Source organism: Ornithorhynchus anatinus, chromosome 11, assembly GCF_004115215.2.
Source record: "Ornithorhynchus anatinus isolate Pmale09 chromosome 11, mOrnAna1.pri.v4, whole genome shotgun sequence".
In the NCBI taxonomy this organism is placed as follows: Eukaryota; Metazoa; Chordata; class Mammalia; order Monotremata; family Ornithorhynchidae; genus Ornithorhynchus; species Ornithorhynchus anatinus.
The window spans coordinates 1,847,855-1,870,497 of NC_041738.1; the positions used below are offsets into that span (position 1 = coordinate 1,847,855).

At 54.3% G+C, this 22,643-nt stretch overlaps 1 protein-coding gene across 14 annotated transcripts in view; it reads left to right on the plus strand.

Annotated features, from left to right (window-relative positions):
- PAX8 (paired box 8) overlaps positions 1-22,643 on the plus strand; it is a 42,994-nt gene extending 20,351 nt beyond the window's left edge. The window contains exons 4-12 of one of the 14 annotated variants that reach the window (XM_029074959.2): positions 297-494; positions 2,604-2,692; positions 2,980-3,105; positions 3,654-3,829; positions 7,454-7,574; positions 8,039-8,166; positions 13,205-13,306; positions 15,022-15,111; positions 16,189-16,278. In XM_029074959.2, the coding sequence (XP_028930792.1) occupies positions 297-494; positions 2,604-2,692; positions 2,980-3,105; positions 3,654-3,829; positions 7,454-7,574; positions 8,039-8,166; positions 13,205-13,306; positions 15,022-15,111 (1,030 nt within the window). In that variant the 3' untranslated portion in view covers positions 16,189-16,278. The other 13 variants (XM_029074960.2, XM_039913446.1, XM_039913447.1 and 10 more) reach the window with 13 other exon arrangements.

Genomic DNA, 22,643 nt, shown 5'->3' on the forward strand with positions numbered 1-22,643 from the left:
AACAGATTCCCCAGGTAGCCTTGAGCAGAGAGGACCCTCACTTATTTATCCCCAAATGGCCCCTGGTTGAGAATCTGCCCGAGGGCCCACGATATGCCCCCTGCCAGCTCTCAGTTGCGTTGGAACCAGGTCTCTTCAGTGACAGAGCCACCTTCCAGGCCCTGCGGGGAAGTGAGTCAAGGGAGGGGACTCGAAGCTAATCCAACAGAGACCTGGCTCCGGTGCCTGCCCGTGCCCATCCTGGCCCATTCCCACTTGCTTACTGGGTAATTCTGTGGGGTTCTCTATTGGAGTAGGTACTACGAGACCGGGAGCATCCGGCCTGGGGTGATCGGCGGCTCCAAGCCCAAGGTGGCCACCCCGAAGGTGGTGGAGAAGATCGGGGATTACAAACGCCAGAACCCGACCATGTTCGCTTGGGAGATCCGGGACCGGCTCCTGGCTGAGGGCGTCTGTGACAATGACACCGTCCCCAGCGTCAGCTCCATCAACAGGTGACCGAGAGAGGCTCTTCCCGCTCATACTCTCCCCAGTCTGGGAAATGGGAACTGCGGCCTTGCAGGAAAGGGTGCCCCTGGACAGGGGTCGTGCACTTCTGAGCTGGGCTCCCTCCAGTCAGGGAGGAACCGTGGACTGGACCACCCCAAGAATTCACTGCAGTCCTCACTTTTAGCACTCCCTCCTCCAACTCCATCAGACAGGAACCAGCTCAGCCCCCTTCTGTGGCTCTGGCTCAACGTCACTCCTGCCGGTATAATCTACCAAGCTGAGTTCCCCAGGGCCCGTGCCCTGCCACTCTCAGAATCCCCATCCCTGGTTTAGGTCTTGATGACCGTCCACTCCCCTCCAGTTGTGGGGCCCTGGGCGAGAGAACCACCTGGCCCAAGGCACACACTGGACATTGACTGATCAGTTTCCCTTTGCTCGATCTCTGAGGGAGAGCAGGAACAGGGCTTGGGTGAGATGGAGGCAGCTTGAGAAGAGGAGCCGGATTCCATCACTCCTGTTCACCCTCTTCTGAGGCCTCTACGGACTCCCTGGTCCTATCTCCTAGCCTGGAGAGGATGTGAGCCCACTCGCTCTGGGGAGAGCTGCCGAGCCTAGCAACCCTCCCCTGGACAGATTGATTTTATGCTAGGAGGTTTGCAGGGATTCGGCGCAGGAAAAGTGCCTCTCTTTCAATCAGTCAATAGTATTAACCGAACACCTACTATTTACAGAACACTGTACTATGAGCGTGGGAGACCGCCAGACAACGAGGAGACGTGATCCCTGCCCTCAGGGAGCTTGCAGTCTACTGTGGGGGACAAACATTAACCTAATGGAAAATAGAAGGAGCACGGTCTAGTGGCAAGACCCCGGGCTTGGGAGTCAGAGGCCGTGGTTTCTAATCCCGGCTCCACCACTGGTCTGCTGTGTGACCTTGGGCAAGTCACTTAACTTCTCTGTGCCTCAGTTAACTCATCAGTAAAATGGGGATTAAGACTGGGAGCCCCACGTGGGACAACCTGATTACCTTGAATCTACCCCAGTGCTTAGAACAGTGCTTGGCACATAGTAAGCACTTAACAAATACCATAATTATTATTATTATTAGTCCAAGCCTGGGAGATAGTGGACCTGGGTTCTAATCCCAGCTCTGCCGCTTGTCTGCTGTGTGACCTTGGGCAAGTCTCTTAACTTCTCTGTGCCTTAGTTACCTCATCTGTAAAATGGGGATTAAATCCTCCTCCCTCTGACTTAAACTGTGAGCCCCATGTGGGACAGGAACTATGTCCAACCTGATGATCTTCTATCTACTCTAATGCTTCATTCAATGCCTGGCACAGAGTAAGCACTTAACAAGTACCATAAAAAAATATATAAGAGGAAGCAATAAGTTAAAAGATATATACATAAATAGAGCGAGGGATTGTGACTGCTTAGGTGGCCCAGAAATGCTGAAAAGACAACTGGGATAACGCCAGATGGGGTTTTTAGAAATCAACCGGAGAAGGTCCCCTAGAGGAGGTGTGATGTCAGAAGGACTTTGAAGATGGGAAGAGCAGTGGTCTGCCGGATGTGAAGGGGAAGAGAGCTCTGGGCAGGAGGGAGGGCGTGAGCAAGAGGTTGGCCGCTGGACAGATGAGAATGAAGCCCAGTGAATAGGTTTGCCTGAGAGGAATGAAGAGTGTGAGCCCAAGTGCAGTGGGAAGAAAATGGGTAAACAGGAAGGAGAGAGACAATTGCGGGCCTTAAAGCCAATGAATGAGAGTTTCCACGTGATGCCAAGAGGCATCAATGTGTTGATTGACCCCCTGGTGTGGGTATCTAGCACAGAGCCTTACACAGGGCACAGGCCAGGCATGATGCATGCTCACTGCTGCCTCTGCCTTTGCTAAACAGGATCTGAGGGCGTCTGGGTTCACATTGCACTGTCTGGTCAGCTGGTCCACTCACATCAGGAAATCCGGCCCTAGAAACTGCTCTTCCCCACCTCTCCGACCCCACGGCGAGGCTCCAGGATTCTCCCCAACTTGGTCCCTGTGGTCAGAGGCTGGCAGCCCCCGGCCCGGCTCCATGTGCCCCCCACCTGGACCATCCCCCTTTGTTTTTCCCAACAGGATCATCCGCACCAAAGTGCAGCAGCCATTCAACCTCCCAATGGACAGCTGTGTGGCCAGCAAGTCCCTCAGCCCGGGCCACACCCTGAGTATGCACTGCAGCCCCTCGTTCCCCTTCCTCCTTCCCTCCTACCTATCCATGGGGGACAGGTGGTCCTGGCCATAAGAGGTCGGGCATGGATTTTGGGTGGGGCATTGAGGGTCAGGAGAGGCCCATGTTTCTTGGACCCCTGGGGGTGCATCCCAGAAAAAGGCCAGAAGCCACATCAGGAGGGAGGCTCTGGGCCCTGAAGAGGTGTCTATGGGGGTGGCCTTCAGGCTGGGGGTTCCTGCTGGAAGGTCCTGACTCTTCTTTCTACCCCGTTCTCTCCTCTAGTCCCCAGTTCAGCTGTGACTCCCCCCGAGTCCCCTCAGTCCGATTCGCTGGGATCCACCTACTCCATCAATGGACTCCTGGGCATCGCTCAGCCCGGCAATGACAGCAAGAGGAAAATGGATGACAGTGAGTGGAGAGGCAGAGCTGGCCCGGGGTGCTGGATGGGACCAGACACAGGGGCTGAAACGGGAGTGGGGTGGAAATGAAGCTTACCCAGTGGGTCGGGGGTTTCTTGGAGACTTCTCCAGCAGGACTTCACTTGGGGGCTCTCTCTGAGAAGATCCAAGTTTTGCCAAAGAGGGGCTGAAATCAGGGGTCCCTGTCATGGTCTGAACATGTTGGCCACCCCTCCAGGTCAAATTCCCACCTTGTGGGGCAGGGCACCTCGCTCTCTGGAAAGCACCCACCCTCGAAGCCATGTCGCTGGGGAGCCGGGTGACCCCAGACCTTCCCTCTCCCCCCTCCCCCCAACACTTCTATATCGGGGCGGTAGCCCTGTGCAAGGGGCAGAGACCAGAGTGGGGGCTACAGTCACATGACAGGCACCCCAGACCTAGCGCAGGGCAGGTTCCCAGAGCTGCCCGGGCAGGGTCAGAAGCCCATGCCACCTTTGAGGACAAGCGAGTGGCAAAGAAGGCCCTGGGCCCTGACGGTGGCCTCCTCAATGTCCGCAGGTGACCAGGACAGCTGCCGGCTCAGCATCGACTCCCAGAGCAGCGGGGGTGGCCCGCGAAAGCACCTGAGGACTGACGGCTTCAGCCAGCACCACCTGGACTCACTCGACTGTCCCTTTGAGAGGCAGCACTACCCAGAGGCCTATGCATCCCCCAGCCACACCAAAGGCGAGCAGGTGAGCACCCCAGTCGAGAGAGGCCCTGCCAATCTTCCTGACCCCAGTTGTGAGAGAGCCCGCCTGCTTCTCCCCACCCCCAACCCCTCACCCCTATGGTGAGAGGCCCCTCAAGCTCCACAGCCCGCAGGGGAGAGTTGATGGGGCCCAGCCTGAAAGGCTTGTGTGGGCCCTCGATAGATTGTAAAGTCCTTGAGGGCAGGGATTGTGCCCCCTGACTTCCCCTCTCCCAAGTGCTTAGTACAGTAGTCTGGACAGAGCAAGCACTCAATAAATACTATTGACTGATCAAGGGCTGCAGGGTGGGACCTTGTGACTCCTCACACTAAGATGCTAATTTGGCTCCTTTTTGTAAATGGTTCCCACATGTTCATTTAATCCCCTGACCTCCTCTTCCTCCACCAGGGCTTCTTAACCCTGCATCTTCCCCATCACCCGCCACCTGTACTGGTCTACCCTGAGAAATGACCAGTCAGAGCAGGAGAGGTTCAGTCTCTAAAATCCAAAGGGCCTAAGGTGGGATGGGGAGAGAGAATAGGGCCGAAGCAGCTGGGAGGGGAACGGGGAGGAACGTTTGGGGAAAAGCCAGGCAGAAGTCTTGGCTGCAGATCCCTCATCCCAAACCAGGATTCCTGCATCAGCTCTTAATCCAGGGCTCAGACAAGCAGTCCCATTGACAGCAGCCTCTCCCATCTCCAGACCCTTCCTACTGCCTTTCAGCTTTCCTACCCATGAGGATGGGGTGTTTGTGCTCCGGGGAAACCAGCTACCCCTTTTCACAGTCCATCCCCAAGAACCTGCAGGGGCAGTTTCTGAGCCAGAAAGGGGTCGACAGTTTCACAGTCAGCTCGGACTGTCTTTAAGTCACCGGTGACTGGAGGAATGGTGGTCAATAGCTCTTGGAGGGACGAGGAGGGTGTCAGCAAACTGTCCAGGGTGGATGAGGCTCCAGAGGGGGCCGTCCACAGACACAGGGAGGAGAGGGAGATATTCATCAACATGTCAGCAGGGAAGGGGACATTGAGTCCATGGAGGAAAATGGGACCACATCAATGAGTCGTCCAGAAAAACAGATATATGTGAGTGAGTCTGCAAGGAAGACTCAGGCACCCAGAGAGCCCGCAGGGAGAAAATGCCACCACGCCGCTGAGTCTGCACAAGTCTGGTGATGGAGTGGCAACAGAATCGACTAAAGATTGGATTCGCTTGAGGCAGCAGAAACCAAATCTTCCTCCTCACGCCCCAGAGAGATGAGCATATTCCAGTCTGGCCATTGGCTGGCATCTTAAGAGAGTGGACCTCGCCATTCCTGGGTTGTGGCCCGTGGCCTATCCAATTCCGGACTCGACCTCCAACAGCAGCACCAGGACGCTTAGGGAAAATGTGTGTTAGTTGCCCTTCTGGACACCCAACCTCACACTCTCCTCTCCATTTCTGATTTTCCCCCTCAGTGACTCAGCACAGACCATACACCAACCTGGCTCTCCCCTCTCCATCCCTAATTCTCCCTCTTTTGATCCAGCACAGACCATCCAACACCCCTGACTCTCCCCTCTTCATCCCTAACTCTCCCCTCTTTGACCATCCCTGGACCACTTGTCCATGAATTATGCACACCTTTCTTGGACCTGCTGATGTTTCAGGTTGTCCAGTTTACCATGGGAATACATTCCACTGGGAGAAGAAATGTTTTCTTGGCTGTGCTTTGACCTCAGTACCTCACCTAAGTCACCAGTGCTCAGCACAGCTTCAGGAGACAGAGAGGGCAAAGAGTGGCACCCTTCCTCATCAAACCCACCCCCTCGTACCTCCAGGGACAACAGAATTAATTGCCATCTAGCATCCCAAATAGGACCATCTCGCATAAAAACTTCCTCAAATTTCACTTCGGTGTACTAATTTATTGTCACATCCAAAGATTCATAAGTCTCTAGTGGGAATGAGTGATCAAGTTTATCTTCTCCATCCTCTTCCTCCTCCAACTTCGAGGCATCCCAGGAGCCTCTCAGAATCAGGACAGTCCTGCTCATATTTATTCTTGTGAGATCAGAAAAGTAACACCTTGTGTTTGGAGAGGATTTTTATTTCTTTGGAGCTTTTACATCTATTATCTCATTTATCCTTACAACAGCCCCTTGTGGTAGGGATAGAGAGGTAGCGTTGCCAATGGTATTATTCAATAGTATTTCAATAGTATTTATTGAGCGCTTACTATGTGCAGAGCACTGTACTACAAGATGATTGAGGCACCGAGAGGCTGACTGACTTACCTGGAGTCACCCAGCAGGCCAGTGGCAGAGTTGGGATTAGAACCTGAGATCCCTGGCTCCCAGGGCTATGTTCCATCTAGTAGACCTGCTTTCCAATTAAAAAAACAAAGTCACTTGGCAGCCCTGTAGAGCAGAGCTGGGGTATAAAGACCTGCTTTCCAATAAAAAAAGGTCACTTGGCAGCCCTGTAGAGCAGAGGTGAGGTATAAAGACCTGTTCTCTCCTAAACTTCACTAAAGAAAACACGCTATTCTCCAGATAAGATCCCACTCTGGATATTTCAACTAAAAATTTCCTTGTCCTTTGCAGGCACAGCCACTGTTTAAAACACACACACAACCCTCCCTCCCCCCCGCCCCCAAAATAACCATTTTGCCACCTTTGCCTGGGCAGTGCTTGGCCTATGTCTTTGCCATGGCTGCAGCTCGGGAATAATCCTCCCAGGTCCCTCAAGGGTCTGGCTCCAAGCCCCGCTGGGCCCTCCTTTCCAAACCCCAATCCAACTGTTTGCTAGCCCGTTTGGGACCTTTGATAAACCCACCCTCAGAATAACACACTCAGTTGCCCCAGCAGATTGCGGGCTTGTCTGGGTACACTACCGTTTGGTTAGCAATGCTCTTTAGACAGTGAGTATTAGCTAGCTCAATTTTAGAGGGAAGCATAATTCAGCCCCCTGGACTTACTCGACGGCCGTATTTCTCAGGAGAGGCGGGTGGGTTCGTTGGTTCATTTAATCGTATTTATTGAGGGCTTACTGTGTGCAAAATACTACACTAAGTGCTTGAGAGAGTATAATATAATAATAAATAGACATTCCCTGCCCACAACGACCTTGGGATGAGAATGTCATACGGTCTAGGCATAGGAAAGACTAAAGTAAGCTGGTAAGTACGAATGATCACGTCTTCAAGTGCAGGCGGCAGGAGGGCTTTTCTGCTTGGATGTTCCCTCGACTTGAACATTCCCCGTGACGAGGGTAGTGGATCGAAGGCCACAAGGGGAGGGTGGAAGGGGGCAACATTTCTCCGTTAATGGCAGGAGCTGGTGTCAGTCTCGCACCTCCACCTGCCCGGGGGTGGCCGGGGCCCCGAGACTACAGTCTCAAACTGCGCCAGGTATTTATTTCACTCGTATTTACTGAGCGCTTACTAGGTGCAGAGCACTGTACTAAACGCTTGGAATATCCAATCCGGCAACAGAGAGAGACCATCCCTGCCCAATAACGGGCTCACGGTCTAGAGCGGGAACACTGGAGCCAGAGGCAGATGCTGTCAAGTGGCAGATGCCATAATGAATAATAATTAAATGCCCCCAAGGGCGTCGGAGTATTTACCCCTTTCTCTCTCCTCTCTAGGGTCTCTACCCTCTGCCCCTGCTCAACAGCGCGATGGATGAAGGGAAGACCACGCTGACTCCTTCCAATACCCCACTCGGGCGCAACCTCTCGGCCCACCAGACCTACCCGGCGGTGGCAGGTACGGTGGGGGCGGCCCGGTGGTCTTCCTGGGGGCGGGGAGGGGGAACTCAGGGGCTTTGGGCTCCCCCAAACCCCCGGCAACTGGCCCGTGGGAGCGACCGCCAGGCCCCCGCACCCGTCCCGGACCCCAGGACTAGTTAGGCCCAGGGCTCTGCAGCGAGGCAGCTTCCAGGTCCCCCCAGCTGGGGGGGGGGGGGGGAGGTCCCGGTCCCCGGCGCTGCTGCTGTTGCAGCTCCCGCTGCAGTTGTTGCAGATAACGGTGCAGGCGGCCCGCCCCTCCCCCGCCCCCCGCATCTCACTCGCCCGTGTTTGCTTTGGTGTCTGCGTCCCGCTCATCCCATCTCACGGCCCTCTCTCCTTGTTTGTCTCCCTCCCTCCGGCAGATCCGCACTCACCCTTCGCCATAAAGCAGGAAACCCCCGATGGGCCCAGGTCTAGCTCCACCCCTTCCTCTTTATCTAGCTCCGCCTTTTTGGATCTGCAGCAAGTCGGCTCCGGGGGCCCGGCCGGTGCCTCGGGCCCGTCCTTCAATGCTTTTCCCCATGCCGCCTCCGTGTATGGCCAGTTCCCAGGCCAGCCTCTCCTTCCAGGTACGGACAGGGAGGCCCCGAAGCCCACCCGGGGGGCGCCGGGGGCAGCCAGCCCACCTCCTCCCCGCTTCGGGGCCGCTCTCTTCTTGGCTCCTCCAAGGCCGGCTGGACGGGGGCGGGGGGCTCGCGGGAGGCCCCGGGGAGAGAGGGGCAGCCGGTAGGACTGGGGTCGGGGACCCGCAGGTGCCCCGGAGCCCATCCCACCCATTCCCCGGAGCTCCGACTGACCGTTGGGATTGTGGGGGTGGGAGTACCAGGCAGGCTTCGACGGGCCACCTGCCAGGTGGCGGAGGCCCGGGCAGATACCCCCAGGCCTTGGAGTCAAGCAGGGGACCGAGACGGACCGCCTGGACACCGATGTGGGAGAAGCGGTGGTCGTCCCTCCCCCCCCAATCCTGGGGTGCCTCCCGTCCTTTCGTGTTGCTGTGCTGGGGACCCCCAGGCACGGTCCTCTGTGTGAGACATAAGTGCCACAAGGGCGCCGGAGAGTCCTTGGTTTAACAGGGGGCGAGGGAGAGGGCTGCCAGTGGGAACACTTGGCTCTTCTTGATCCCTCATTCAGTCAGGGGTATCTAATAATGACAATGCTGGTATTTGTTAAGCGCTTGCTATGGGCAAAGCACTGTTCTTAGCGCGTGGGGATACAAGGCGATCGGGTTGTCCCACGTGGGGCTCACAGTTTCAATCCCCATTTTACAGATGAGGTCACTGAGGGACTGAGAGGTGAAGTGACTTAACTAAAGTCACACAGCTGGCAAGCGGCGGAGCCAGGATTAGAACCCATGATCTCTGGCTCCCTAGCCCGGGCTCTTTCTACTGAGCCGGCGCTTACTGTATTTATTGAACACTTGTTCCGTGCAGAGCACTGTACTCATCCCGTGGGACGGTACAGTACAAGAGTTGTTAGACACATCCCTTGCCCCCAACAACCTTACAGTCTAAAGAGGAGCTGGAAATCTACATCTTGGGGCATTGGCCCGTGCCAGTAGCCATAAAGGACGAGGCCTCCAGGGCCCCGCCTTTGCCCACCAGCAGTGCCAATCAATCGATGTGATTTATTGAACACTTACCGTGGGCAGAGAACTGCACTAAGGGCTTGGGTGAGTACAATACAACAGAGTTGGGAGTTGTGTTCCCTGTCCACAGCAGGTTTACAATCTAGTGCTCTAGGGTGAAAAAGCCCTAGAGAGAGTATGTGAATTCCCAGCTGATCCAAGGGACGATGTTTGTTTCCTTTCCCTCATCCACTCATTCTATCCCGGGAAGGGCGCGGTCTCTGTGTTGTCATCATTGTCGTCTCCCGTTACCCCTCCGGCTGCCGTGCTCTTCATCCTCTCCCCACTGAGTGGAGGAAGAATGAGTGTGAGGTGCTAGACCAACCCACCTTTAGCCATTGACTTCAGGAGGGGTTAGGTGGGTGATTTGGGGAGATTAGTCAACTGTGTAGGCATGTGAGGTTAGGAACCTATTAAATTATTCAACATAATTAGAGGAGGAGTTGAGAAGGAAGGGAGGGAGAATCAGGGGGCGAATCTGCACCACTCCAATGCCAGTCCATGCTGTCCCCACCCTTTCCCAACTGCATTCATTCCCCCTTCCCAGCTAACCTACTCCTCCCCACATTCCTCCTACTTAGAGAAGCAGCATAGTCTAATGGTTACAGCAAGAACCTGGGTGTCAGAAGGATCTGGGTTCTAATTCGTGCTCTGCCACTTATCTGCCGTGTGTCCTTGGGCTAGTCACCTCTATTGCCTTATCTGTAAAATGAGGATTAAGACGGAGAGCTCTCTATGGGATGGGACTGTCTCTGACTCAATTATCTTGTATCTAACCCAGGGTTTAGTACAGTGCTTGTCATATAGTAAACACTTAAATACTGCAATTATTTTTATTATTACTCCATCTTTCTCATTGCCTGGATGCCATTCTACAGATCGCCCTCATTTTATACAGGTTATTTCTTCCCGTGTTCAGACCACAGCATGGCTTAGTGGATAGAGCAGGCACTGTGTGACTTTAGGAAAGTCACTTCCCTTCTCTGTGCCTCTGTTACCTCATCTGTAAAATGGGAATTGAGACTGTGAGCCCCACATGGGACAGGGACTGTGTCCAACCCAATTTGCTTGTACCCACCCCAGCACTTAGTACAGTGCCTGGCACATAGTAAGCATTTAACAAATACCATAATTATTATTATTACTTTTTATTCCCCTAAGTCACTTCACACAGAGGTGGTTCAACGGTATTTGGTTTTGGCAGTGGCTCAGAACACTTGGGCAGACTCAGCCCACCTCGGGTTTCAAGTGGTGAGGTAGAGCCTCTCCTCTTATTCTTTGAGATGGGCTGAAGAGATCACAACCTTATATGGCTCAAGTCTGCTGAAATTCTTAACATGAGAGCCTCAAGGTTTAGCCAAACATGGTGCCCTTGCAGTGATTCACTGAACCACCTCTGGAGATATCCAGTCATGGGGTCGGGGAATGATAAAGATGGATTTGGTCCAATCAAGTTTGTTCTGGGTTATGACCAAATAGCTGTGCATAATAGCCATAATAATTAAGGTACTTGTTAAGCACTTACTATGCACTTACTATGGACTGGGGTAGATATAAGTTCATCAGTCTGAAGGCAATCCCTGTCCCATATGGGGCTTACACTCTTAATCCCCATTTTACAGTTGTGGTAAAATTAAGTGACTTTCCCAAGGTCACACAGCAGACATGCGATAGAGTCAGGATTAGAACCCAGGCTCTTCTGACTCAGGCCCATGCTCTCTCCACTAAGCCGTGCTGCATGTGGAAGATCTGCTGGGCCCCAGGAAGCCTAAAGCAGCATTGGATTGGAGATGGTTTTAGGAGGCTCAACTGGACCTAAAGACACAAAGTCTATTTGGGAGTGAATCTAGACTCCCAACCCTTTTATTTAATGTTAAATAAGGTTTTCTGCACACAGATTCACTATGCACTGCCTTATGGTGAAACTAAATGCTAAGGCAAAGGATGCCGTCTTGCCAGAGTTCCTCCCTTCCATCCTCCTTTCCTTCTTTACCCTCTGTTGTCTACCCTCCAATCATCTGCTGCTTCCTCCAAGGGGTGGGAAAGTAGGAGTCTGTGCAAACATCTGGACAAAAGCCTAAACTTTTGTATCAAATAGTTGCTAATGTGCATGTTAGCTAGCTCAGTGACACTTGGTCCAAATGCATAAAAATTCCTCAGCCTCTGGTCTTGCCCTTCAGTTCCCAGTGCTCGTGGCCTGTACCCTTCCCTTTTCGGGGTCCCCCAGACATAGATATTCATTTGATTGTATTTACTGAGCATTTACTCTGCGCAGAACACTGTACTATGCCCTTGGGAGAGTACAATACAATAATAAACAGACCCATTCTCTGCCCACAATGAGCTTTTAGTCTAGAGTGGGGGAGACAAACACCAACACAGATAAGTTACAGATATGTCAGGTTGACCCTGGTGGTGGTCAGGCAGCCAAGGTTTTTGTTATTCTTGCCTGCTGCAGGCAAAGCAGAGTACTAAATTCCACAGGAAATACAAGGGAGGAAAAACAAACAACCAACCCACTTTTCGTGCCCTCAAGGAGTTTATAATCAGGCTCCAAACTTGAAAACACTACTGGTTGGTTTCTGGTCTCTGTTCATTCACAATCCTCTTGCCCTGGGCAAGGCTGGGCAGATGGGCATCACCTAGATAGTAGTGGGGTATCCTGTTTGCCTGCCCTCCACGATGTTACCCAAAGAGCCTACTGTGCTGTAAGGGGGGACAGCCTATTTGCCAGTGCTTCATTCTCTACTCTGTGCAGAGTAGTGTACTGGCTGCCTGCTGTTTGCAGGGCACTGCTGTACTAGCTGCCTGCTGTATGGAGGATATCTCTGAGAGCCAACTGTGTGAAAGGAGCTGTACTGGATGCCTTCTGGATGCAGAGTGCTGTAGTGGGTGTTTAGGAACATACAGTAGACATGTGAGACAGGATCCCTGCCCTTGAGGAGCTTACAGTCTAATATGGGACCAACTGAACATTGCGTACTCTCCTTGGTGGAATCATGGGGACTGAAGCAGGGATTGTGGATGAGAGATTTAGCCTAGAGTCTGGTGGGGAAAAGGGAAAGGGATGTTAGGGGGTGGAGCTTGGGAGGGAGAGGGAGCTTGAGAGTGAGAGACATGGAAGACAGAGATGTGGAGGGAGCTTGGGGGAGAACCCATGGTCCTCATGTCCACTGAGGGGCAGGGTCATGATGGGTCACTTAAGGAGTGAGGAGAACCAGCCTACCAGAACTGCAAGGAGAAGGTTCTAGGTCAGAGCAGTATGGGAGAGGGGGAGCCAGAGCTGGCTTGGGTCTGATGGCAACTTGTCCAGGTGGCAAGGAGAGATAGAGTTTGGGGAAGGTGAGTTCCCCCGGTGGACCAGGAAGTGGAGAGTCAGAATACATCCCCGGATTTCTTGCCTTAGGTCCAATTCTGGTCGTCTTGACCTCCCGTGGTGTCATACCTTCAACCAGGACCATCGTGGGCACAGGCTGCTAATCCTCATTTGAAGAATGGTGTTGCCGGGGGTTCCCAGTCTCACCCCAGAGCCGCCAGGAACGTGTTCCAGGGCATAATAACATGGCCCTAACTGAAAGGCTCCGGCCTGGACATGCTGTTTTGGGAGAACACCAGGCTGTCTTCATGTTCAACCTCGGTCTTGTGCCTGGGACGGGGTCAAGGGGGCTGAGGGCGAGCTCCCGGCCCCCCAGAGGCATGAGGCTTCCAAATCAAAACCAAACTTCTGTTGGCCTCTGAACTCTGCCGCAAAGCAGTTCTGGGGAGTTTGTAAATTCCCACCCAGCCGTGCGACTGAGGGTTATGTCCCGGCTGTCTGCGACTCGGGCTGTTGACCGGATTATTCTCTGGGGACTCGAGGACCCCACCACTCCCTGCGGGCCGGAACCCAGAAGGGGTGTTGGGAGAGTTGGTGCCCTTGCCAAGCCTGGGACCTGGGCTCCGCCTCCTCTGAGGCTCAGCTATCCCTTTTTCTTCTCCTCCAGGGCGAGAGATGGTGGGCCCCACGTTGCCAGGATACCCACCCCACATCCCCAGCAGCGGGCAGGGCAGCTACGCCTCCTCTGCCATCGCAGGCATGGTGGCAGGTAAGGAGAATGGAGACGGGTGGGACCCCAGTGGAGGGGTGGGAGAAGGGTCAGCTGGAGCCTCTCACCCAATGCAGGGAGAGCTTTCCTCCCCTGGGTCCCCATCTGGGGTGGGAGATAGAACGATGCTAGGAGTCCTGAATCCTCTGCCGTGGGCCAGGGTCTCCTCCTTCTTTTCCCTTTCCTCTGGGATGAGCTGCCCCCACCCCCTCACTCAGCTCTTGGCATTGTCCTCACCATCCTTTGGAGATCAGCCATGGCTGGGGGACGGGCGGCGACGATGGGGTGTTTCCTGTCTGTGGGGAGCCTTGGGCTCCACCCAGGGGAGCTACCCTCTTCCTCCCTTCTGGCCCGTCTTTCTACCTGTCATTCGATGTGCCCCAGGTCTACTTCTGAGAGTGCCCAGAGAGAAGTGTGTGTGGGTGGGCAGGCGGGGAGGAAGGCATGGACCCCTGGGGCTGGGTCACCCTTCTTCAGGCCCAGTGGGATTGGCACAAAGAAGGTTTTGATTCCTTGGAGATGAGGGTTTGCTCTAGCAGCACTATTGTGAGGGTGGCACTTTGTCTGCCCGCTGCAGCCTCAGGATCCCATTCAGGGGCAGACAGAAGGATGGAAGGCCTTCTGCCCTCTCCCGGGTGGAGCCAAATAGGGAGCCCGGAGTTGCTCGGCTGGCGGGGCAAGGCTGATGGGGAGGTGCCTGGGGGAGAGGCGGGATCCACCGGTCTCAGCCCCAGCAGTGTTCATTAACCCACTGTCCCCAGTGAGGGGTTAATTTTTGCCAACCGCTTGACCCGCGCATCCCGCACCGAGGCAGGTAGCCTGCCCTGGTCCGGCAGCCCCCGCTGCCGAGCGCTCTCCCTGGGAACCCGCTGAGCCGGCAGTTGTGGCTGCTGCGTTACCGTGGAGATGTGCTTAATGCAGCGTTGCAAATACAGACTCCAGACTCCCTTCGCCCTTCCTCCCGCCCTCCCCCCCCCACCCCCTCCCCTGGAGCGTGAAATGAGATTGGTCAAGATAAAAAAGGAAAAGATTCGGTTATTTTTTTTAACTGGGTGGATAATGGGGCCTCTCAATCAAAATCCCAGATCCTGGCCTGCTCCCCGGCCCCATTCCCTTCTCCCACCACTGGCCGGGGCAGAGACCAGGCCGTCCTGCTGCTCTCCTAATTGTGAGGGCCAACAGAGGGGCAGAGGGGCTCCTGGGGCTAGTGTGTTGACATGCCTGGGGTGGTGGCAGGCCGATTGGCCACCCACTGATGGGGACCACCACGTTTCTCTTTTAGACAACGTAGAGCACTGGCTGGCTGGCACAGTAGGCTCAAATGGCCCAAGCCGCATTCAGGTGGCCTTGACGTGGGGCAGGAATGTGAGTGGAAACTATTAGGCCATGAACAGCCCCAGGTTTCAACCCAGCGTCCAGGCAGGGTACAGAGTCAGAGTGACACGGAGTGGTCTCTAGATGCCCCAAAGCGTTATAGTGGGGGAGGGGAAGGAGACATTTTTCCCCCTGCCAGTCTGGGGCTGAGACCTGCTGTCAACATTGAGCTGCCCCATTCCATGCCCTGCCCCACCCCCTAGCCCATTCCATGCCCTGCCCCACCCCCTAGCCCATTCCAGCCCAGTGGACCTTCCTGGCTCGGTTCTGATTCCCACCCAGGGTATCTGGGCAGCCCCGGGTCTCAGTGGCCATTTTCCTTTCCTTTCCTTTGCGGCTAGCAGGAAGCGACTATTCTGGAAATGCCTACAGCCACTCCCCATACTCCTCGTACAGCGAGGCCTGGCGCTTCTCCAACTCCAGCCTGCTGAGTAAGTCACCTTCCCAGGGTACGGGTAACTGGGACCCAGGGCTGGAGGGAGGGATGCTGCTGCAGTCGGGGGGCCCTGGGGTGACCGGGGTGGTTGAGAGCATGCCGCCATCGATCCGGGGATTCGGAGAACATTTGATCTGTTCTTGGGCAGTCCAAGCTGGGGACCCTCCGAAATCCATCTGGCTGCCCCAGGCCAAACTGGCACCCAGAGACCAATCAGTGGTATTTACTGAGTGATGACTGCGTGCAGAGCACTGTGCTAAACACTTGGGAGAATACATTACAAACAAGTTGGTAGACACATTCCCTCCCCATAGCGAGCTTTCAGTCTAGGTGTTTGATGAGAGGTGCTGTCAGCCCTCAGAGTACACTGCTTCTGGGGAAGGACTTTTCAATCCAGACCCTGCTGCCCTCCCTGACAGCGGAAAGAGGGGGTTCTGACCATTGTTCCTTACCTCATTGACTGGTTCCCTACTGGCACCTAGATGTGACCCTTTAACTCCTCTGCGACCTTGAACCTTCAAATTCAAAATGCTCCAGTGGGAGTTCTAGCAACTAATCAGGGAAGAAGGGTGGGGCTAGGTGGCCCTTTCATGGCCACGGTCAAGGACCAGGAAGCCCTTCAAGAGGCACCTTCCAAACCCCGATGGCCAGTTTGGGTCTCTGAGGCTCCTTCAGAAAGCCACCACCAGAAGCCATAAGCTCTCCCGACTCCAGTGAGACAGTTGAAAACTTTTTCACCCTCATCTTTGACCTTGTCTTTTGACCATCTCTCCTCCCGTGTCCGAGGTTGGGCTCGGAAGGGGATCGGGGACCAAGGGATCAGTGGACCAAGGGATCGGGGGCAAAGCCTCCTTCCCCCGAGACAGAACAATGCCCACCAGCCCAGAAACTCCAAGGTGAGGCGGTAGGGAAAGGAGGAGGAAATGGGTCCCAAGAGGAGTTAATCTTTGATGATCAGATAGGAGAAGGGTCAATGATTAACTCCACTGTCTTAAAGTTCAGCAGAGGAGGGCCTGGTGCAATTTCCCCTCCTGACCAGTGCTGTTGTTATGATTTCTTTAACTCCGTCCAGGCTCCCCATATTATTACAGTTCCACATCAAGGGCGAGCGGGCCTCCCGCCGCTGCCGCGGCTTTTGACCACCTGTAGTTTCCATGGGGACGTGGGAGCCACTGTACAGCAGGAGGACTCGGGCCGGGCCGCAGAAGGCACACAAAGGAATCTTTTATTTATTACATGAAAAATAACCACAAGTCCAGCATTTCCACTCCCCGTGTGGTTAATTTAATGACCCGTGAAGGACACGGTGACCCTGGGGAAGTCAGAAACCTTCCTCCAAGACGCCTCAGTAGGAGGCCGGACTGTGGGCGGAGGAGGCCCTCGAAGAAGCTGAGCGAGAATCGGAGGAGGAGCTGCAGCCTGTGGCAGGCTCCTGGAAGGAGAGAAGACGGGGAGACCGAGGCAGGAAGACGTGGGAGAGGAGGGGCTGCTCAGCCCCATCGGCTCTGACGGGGAGGGCTGACGAACCCATCCAGCACTCCGACCTTCAACTCCCTTCCCCGTTGCAGTCTTCTCTGGTCCCAGAAAGACGCCTCCCTTGCTGTCTCTCCTTCCCCTTTCCTGCAAGGGGCTTGTACGCTCTCCTTTTCCCCCAACCCCATTATTCCAGATCAGGCTCTCCCTTGCCCTACTTCCCCGGCGTGGACCAAAATCTGCCCTGTTCCCTGCCCTCCCAGGGGGTCGAGAGGAGAATCTTGTCCTGCTTTGGGGATTGGAAGCTAGGCAGAGAGAAACCATCAACCTTTCCCGTGACTCCACCCGAAATCCCAGTCCTCAGTCTTCAAGGCATCTCTGAGAAGCTTGGCTGGAACTTCACCTGGGAATACACCCCTCCCCTCCACGCCCCCTCTCCCAGTTCCCCCGGAGGTGGAGGAGGAAACGGGGTAAAGGCCGACAGCCTCAGGGAGGGGCTTTTCCACGTGTATCTATCTGCTTGTCTCCTTTGGCTTGTCTCTGTAAATACTGTAAATGGATGCGTTTCCCTCTTCACGCACTCAGACCTCTATGCCTCCACAGTTCGTCTCCCTGCCGCATTGACCTTTTCCCTTTTGATGCTTCTTTTTATTAAAAAAGCCCAAACGCACACAAGCCCCCCTCAGTCCAACCCCCGACAGCAGTCAATAAACCACTCTTTATTTCAAACTGTCTGGCCTGGCTGAGGCACTTGTGGGCCCTAAGGGGCTCCTCCCTGGTCCCTCTGTTCCCCTTCACCACCCCCGGGCCTGGCACCTGGGCCCGTTGGAAACGGGAGGGATTCAGGCTTGGGACTTCTTCTAGGCTAGCGGGAAAAGCAGGTGACTTTGGAAGGGTTCTCTGAGCCTCCTTCCAGCCCGGGCTGTGGAGGAGAGTGAACGAGGAGGAAAGGGACAGGCTTGTCCTTCCAGTTTCTGAGGAGTATTTTCCAGGAGCAAATTCTGTTTTGAGTCTGACTCTGCCTGACGGCATCCTCACACTGAATGAGTATCTGACGACCACTGTCCCCCACCAGATAGGCAGAACAGTCACTGTGGAGTTAGGAATCCTCTCATCCCATAGAAGAACACTGTCCGGTATCAGCCTGTCGGCCTGTTGGACAGACTGCGTTTCTACTCCCTGCTTTGTTGCGAACTTGAAGGGTCCTCCGTAAAGTTCCCAGCATCTCCATAAATTGATTGTGAAAGTCCAGAGCCACCGGCACTCTAAGGTGGCCACCGTCAATCAGGGATTCCTGGACCAATCAGGAGATAGGCACTAGGAAGTAATTCCACCCTAAAATAACCCTGATGCCACCAGCCCCACCTATTGCTTTCAGACTGGTGCTGGTGACCCAGGCCTAATAGTAAATCCCCTTTTCATTCACTGGCAAATGGTTCAACAGACACCCACCTCGTTCAGAAACAAATTTCCTGGTCTTTCTCAGTTTGGCTTCAGTGTAGACTCATCTGGAGCAGACTCCATCCACGCTATACCCTTCTGAATGGATCTTTGAGGTCTTAACAGCACTGAACCGTGGGAAAGGGGGAAATGGTAGTTAAGCTGACCCAGGCCTGATTCCCCCCCACAACTTTCCCTGTCGCATGCACACACACGTCTACTTTCTGCCACCCAGCAATGAATTAGCAGGGAAGGTGAGGGGAATAAAGAGAAGAGAACTGAGCACTGTTGCAGAGTCAGAGCTGGGATTAGAGCCCAGGGGTTCTGATTCTTGCAGGTATGCTCTTTCTATACCTCCCAGGCTTCATCCTGCTTTCTCTCCTCTAAGTGATCTACCCACCCTCAAGGGGTATAACTGATGTGGGGTCCAGAAGCAAGAGGTTTGTTCAGACAGGGGCAAAGCTCTCCCTTGGGAGGAGTAATGGTCAGGCTTGGGAAGAATTGGGGGCTCAGACCTGTGAGTAAGATTTGAGCCTTGGGACTTTCCTCCCAAGGAATTGGGCTCCCAGACTCAGCATGAGAGTCATTCTCCTTGCCCTCGCTGTTCTGTTCCTGCGTGCGGGGAGCGTGCTGCTTCCCTCCTGCTCCTTGGGCCCCGCTCGGCCGACACTACTTTCTTCTATGTTGGGGGCTGCTACAGAAACCCCTGAATTTGTTTGAGGGGTTTGGATGTGGGTGTGTATATGTAGGGGTGTCTGAGAGGGTGGGGAAGAAGATGTGGAAGTGACCCGATGGAGTGCCTTCCCTATGGCTATTGGAGGCATTGAGGTGCCCAGCTGGGCAGTGCCCTCAGCCCCCACGGGTGGAGGATTGGTGCGGATGCTGAGAGTGTTTTATGCCATCTCATAAGTGCATGCTCTTGCTCTTAACCCTGCTGCCCAGCAGACCAGTGGCCCTCCCTCTCTAATGGCGGGCACCGTACCTGACCTGGACTGCAGCTCAGCCCAACACAGCCTGTGACCGAGGCTCAGGACACGCTGTCCTCCCTGAAGCTCTCTGCTTCTGGGATCCTTCAGTCCCACTCCCAGGCCACCCTCCTTCAGCCATGCCAGGCTGGTTCCCGGCAGCAGAGTCTTTGGTGGGCAGCCCCGGTGGGCAGCAGGTGGTAGCCACTCTAACTGTGAGGTTGAGTTTGGCCTGGGACCGGAGTCCAGAGAAAGAATCCCTCTAGATGCCCTGGGCCCCAGCAAAAGTCTGGCTGTCCCCGGCCACTGGACCTGGGAGGCCACCCAACTTATGGAGAATAGGGGCTCTGGGCCTGGTAAGCCCCACCTGGGCCACAGGGTTCCCTTTTGTGGGCATTGTAGAGCAGCAGTTCCAGCCTTCTCAGTAGCCTCCTCTGTGTCCCCCTCCTTCCCAGTTCTAAAGGGCAGCTTGCCCTGACTCACGGTGGCTGCTCTCTCAGAACATTGGAAATTCAGTTCTCCCTACTCCCCACTGTCCTAAAGCCTTACAGGGGCCTCTTTCCAGCTCACAGGACCTCATCGAGCAGTCGCCCCTTCTGATTCCCAGAGAGAGGGCAGTCACTCCCAAGGCAGCACAAGCTACCTGAGGTCCTGGTAGAAGAAGGCCAGAATGCTGGGAAATACCCCTCCTCCTCCTTTCTTCCATCTCTCAGCCCTCCTCTTCCCGGCTCTTCCTTTTCCTTCTTATCCCATATGAGCTTAGAGGCTGTAATAAATACCACATCCTGGGGCACCTCAAAAAGCTCCCTGTGGACAGGTTTTGGGGTGCAGAGATCTCTGAGCTCTCTTCAGACCAGTAGGGGAGAGGTAACTGCCACAGTCCTGGGAATCCCAGTCAACTACCCAGACTCCCTGGGAGACTTGGGAGTTCATCGGTTTTGCCTCCCAGTTTGCATTTCATCAAAGATGATGGTGAGGTTTATTTTGGTACTTGTTAAGCATTTACTATGTGCCAAGAACTGTACTAAGCACCAGGCCAGGTACAAGATGATCAGATCGGAGACAGTGTCTGTCCTTGTTGTTCTAGTCGAAGAAGCTGACAGGAGGGGCAGGGTGGGTGGCTGGTCTGATGGATTCATTGAAGGTTTGACTCCATGCCCTGAGCTCCAGAACATTCCCCAGACACGACATATCCTCCCCCCACTCGTGACTCCCCCTCAGACATAAAGTCTGAGCGCTCCTCTCTGGTCTACTGGGTTCCTAAGGGATTTATATCTCTTGTGAAAAGGAACCATTGCAGACTTGTGCCTTCCCGGCAGGAATGGTTGAAACGGTTTCAACCGGCCCTGAGGGAGCAAAACCTGGCTCCTGGTGTTCCCGAATGGGAGAGTCGGGATGCCAGTCTGGTGGCCCCGCTGCCCAGGTGGGTGGGAAGGTCTGTCCTAGAGTTGCTAGGCCAGGGGTGGGGCTTGAAGGAGAGGTGGCTGAGCATCCTGCCTGGTGTCCTGGGTTAAGGTCAGGGTCTGAAGGCAGCTGACCGGGGTCTGAGATGGGAGATGACAGAAGTCTCGACCCAGTGGAGGGAACACTGAGTTCCCATTTCCTGGGCTTCGTCCTCTCAGGGCCTCTTCAGCTCCCGCATCTCTGCTCCAGGCCTGAGAGAAAGATGGATGAGGTGAAGTGAGAAACAGCATAACCTAGTGGAAAGAACACGGACCTGGGAGTCAGAGGACCTGGATTCTAACCCGACTCTGCCAATTGCTTGCTGAGTGACCTTGGGCAAGTCACTTAACTTCTCTGTCCCTCATTTCTCCTGTTCTCCTTCCTATTTAGACTGTGAGTCCTATGTGGGACAGGGACTGTGTCCAACCTAATTAACTTGTGTATACCCCAGTGTTTAGAACAATGTTTGACACATAGTAAGTACTTAACAAATGCCATAAAAAAATCTCAGAAGCACCGGGACACACATTGACCTCTACCCAGTCCCTGAGTTGTGAGAAAAAGACCTACAGCCATTGGAGTTTTTATTACTGGGAAAGGAATTAAAAGGGACTTCAGATTCATGTACTGAACATGAGTTCCAAAACCAATCAGAAGTACTTATTGGGTACCTACTGTGTGCAGAGCACTGTAATAGGCACTTGGGAGAGTGTACTAGCCTACCCCTTCTCTCCATATTCTGGCTCTGTGGTCTCTCTCCCCATCCCTTCTCCCATTTTTCTCCCCCTCATTGGGTTATGAGGGCAGAATGGTGAAATCTGGGTCTCAAGCTAAGGCTGGAGCCCAAGAGTTCCCCAGGAGGAGGGAGATCTTGGGGGGAGTGAGGACTTGGAGGGGAGGGAGGTCTTGGAGGGTCAGAGGTGCTGGGCATACAATAAATGCTCAATAAATACCATCGATTGATTGATTGAGGTCCCGAAGGAGGTGGGGGAGGGGGCCTGGATAGAGGGAAGCACTGGGGTGAGATGAGGAGGTGGAGGGAAGAAGCAGATTTGGAGAGGCAGGGAATGGCTGTCTGCCCATGATAGCCACAAGTCAAGCAAGCCAAACCGGAGCCCTGCGTTTTTTTAATATGGTAATTGCTCAGTACTTACAATGAACCAGACGCTGCACTAAGCCCTGGGGTAGATACAAGTTAATCAAGTTGGACACTGTCTCTGACCCACACGAGGCTCACAGTGTAAGTCAAAGGGAGGATGATTTAATCCTCATTTTACAGATGAGGTAACTGAGGCCCAGAGAAATGAAGTGATTTGCCCAAAGTCACACAGTAGACAAGTGGTAGAGCTGAAATTAGAACCCAGGTCCTCTGACTCCCAGGCCTGTACTTTTTCCACTAGGCCACACTGCTGCGTTTCAGGAGTTTTTGTGGGGAAATGTGATGCCCTCTTGAGTGAAACGGACTGTGCAGCCTGGAAATTGGCTGTTTTCTGCCCGCTCACCACTACTGTCCAGGAACTGGGCCGGGCCCCGCGGGAGGCCTCCCTTGGCCCCGGAGTCCACTGTGTGCAGCCCTGGGCTCACAACTCATCAAACAGGCAACAGCAGGAAACCAACCCCCCACCCCTCCTCTTTCCCATCCCTCCCCAGCCCCGCCCCTCCCCCTCCAAATAACCTTCCACCCTGCCCGGCGCCCCCGGGACCATTGATAACCTGGAGAAGTGGATCTGAGCCCCCTCAAATCCACCAGGCCCTCAAGCCCCGGAAGTCAAATGCCATTTTCCCAGGCCAATGCATCTCCCCCTTCAAAATGTCCACGTCTCCTGCCCCTGACGAGCCCAAGCCCCCGATGCTGCCCGGCTATGGACCCCGTTGCCCCCAATGTTACAGAGAAGGTGAGGACACAGCTACTCCCAGAGAAACTGTTCAGTGGAGAAGCCCATATGGAATGATCCCCCATCTTCTCCCCGTGCTCCTTATATGCAGCAGGAAATAAATTGCCCGTAAAATAGATGCAGTGGGTGTGAATGAGGCTGTTTCCCAATGTAAGAGAGGCATTGGAGAGTGAGAGAGGAATGAGAGGGCGAGAGAGAGTGAGAGAGAGAGAAAGAGGGAGAGAGGGGAGTGAAGCGAGATGGAGTTAGAATGTCTAATTAAAACGTGAAACATTTTTATACATGAAATATAACATGATTTCATCCATCTT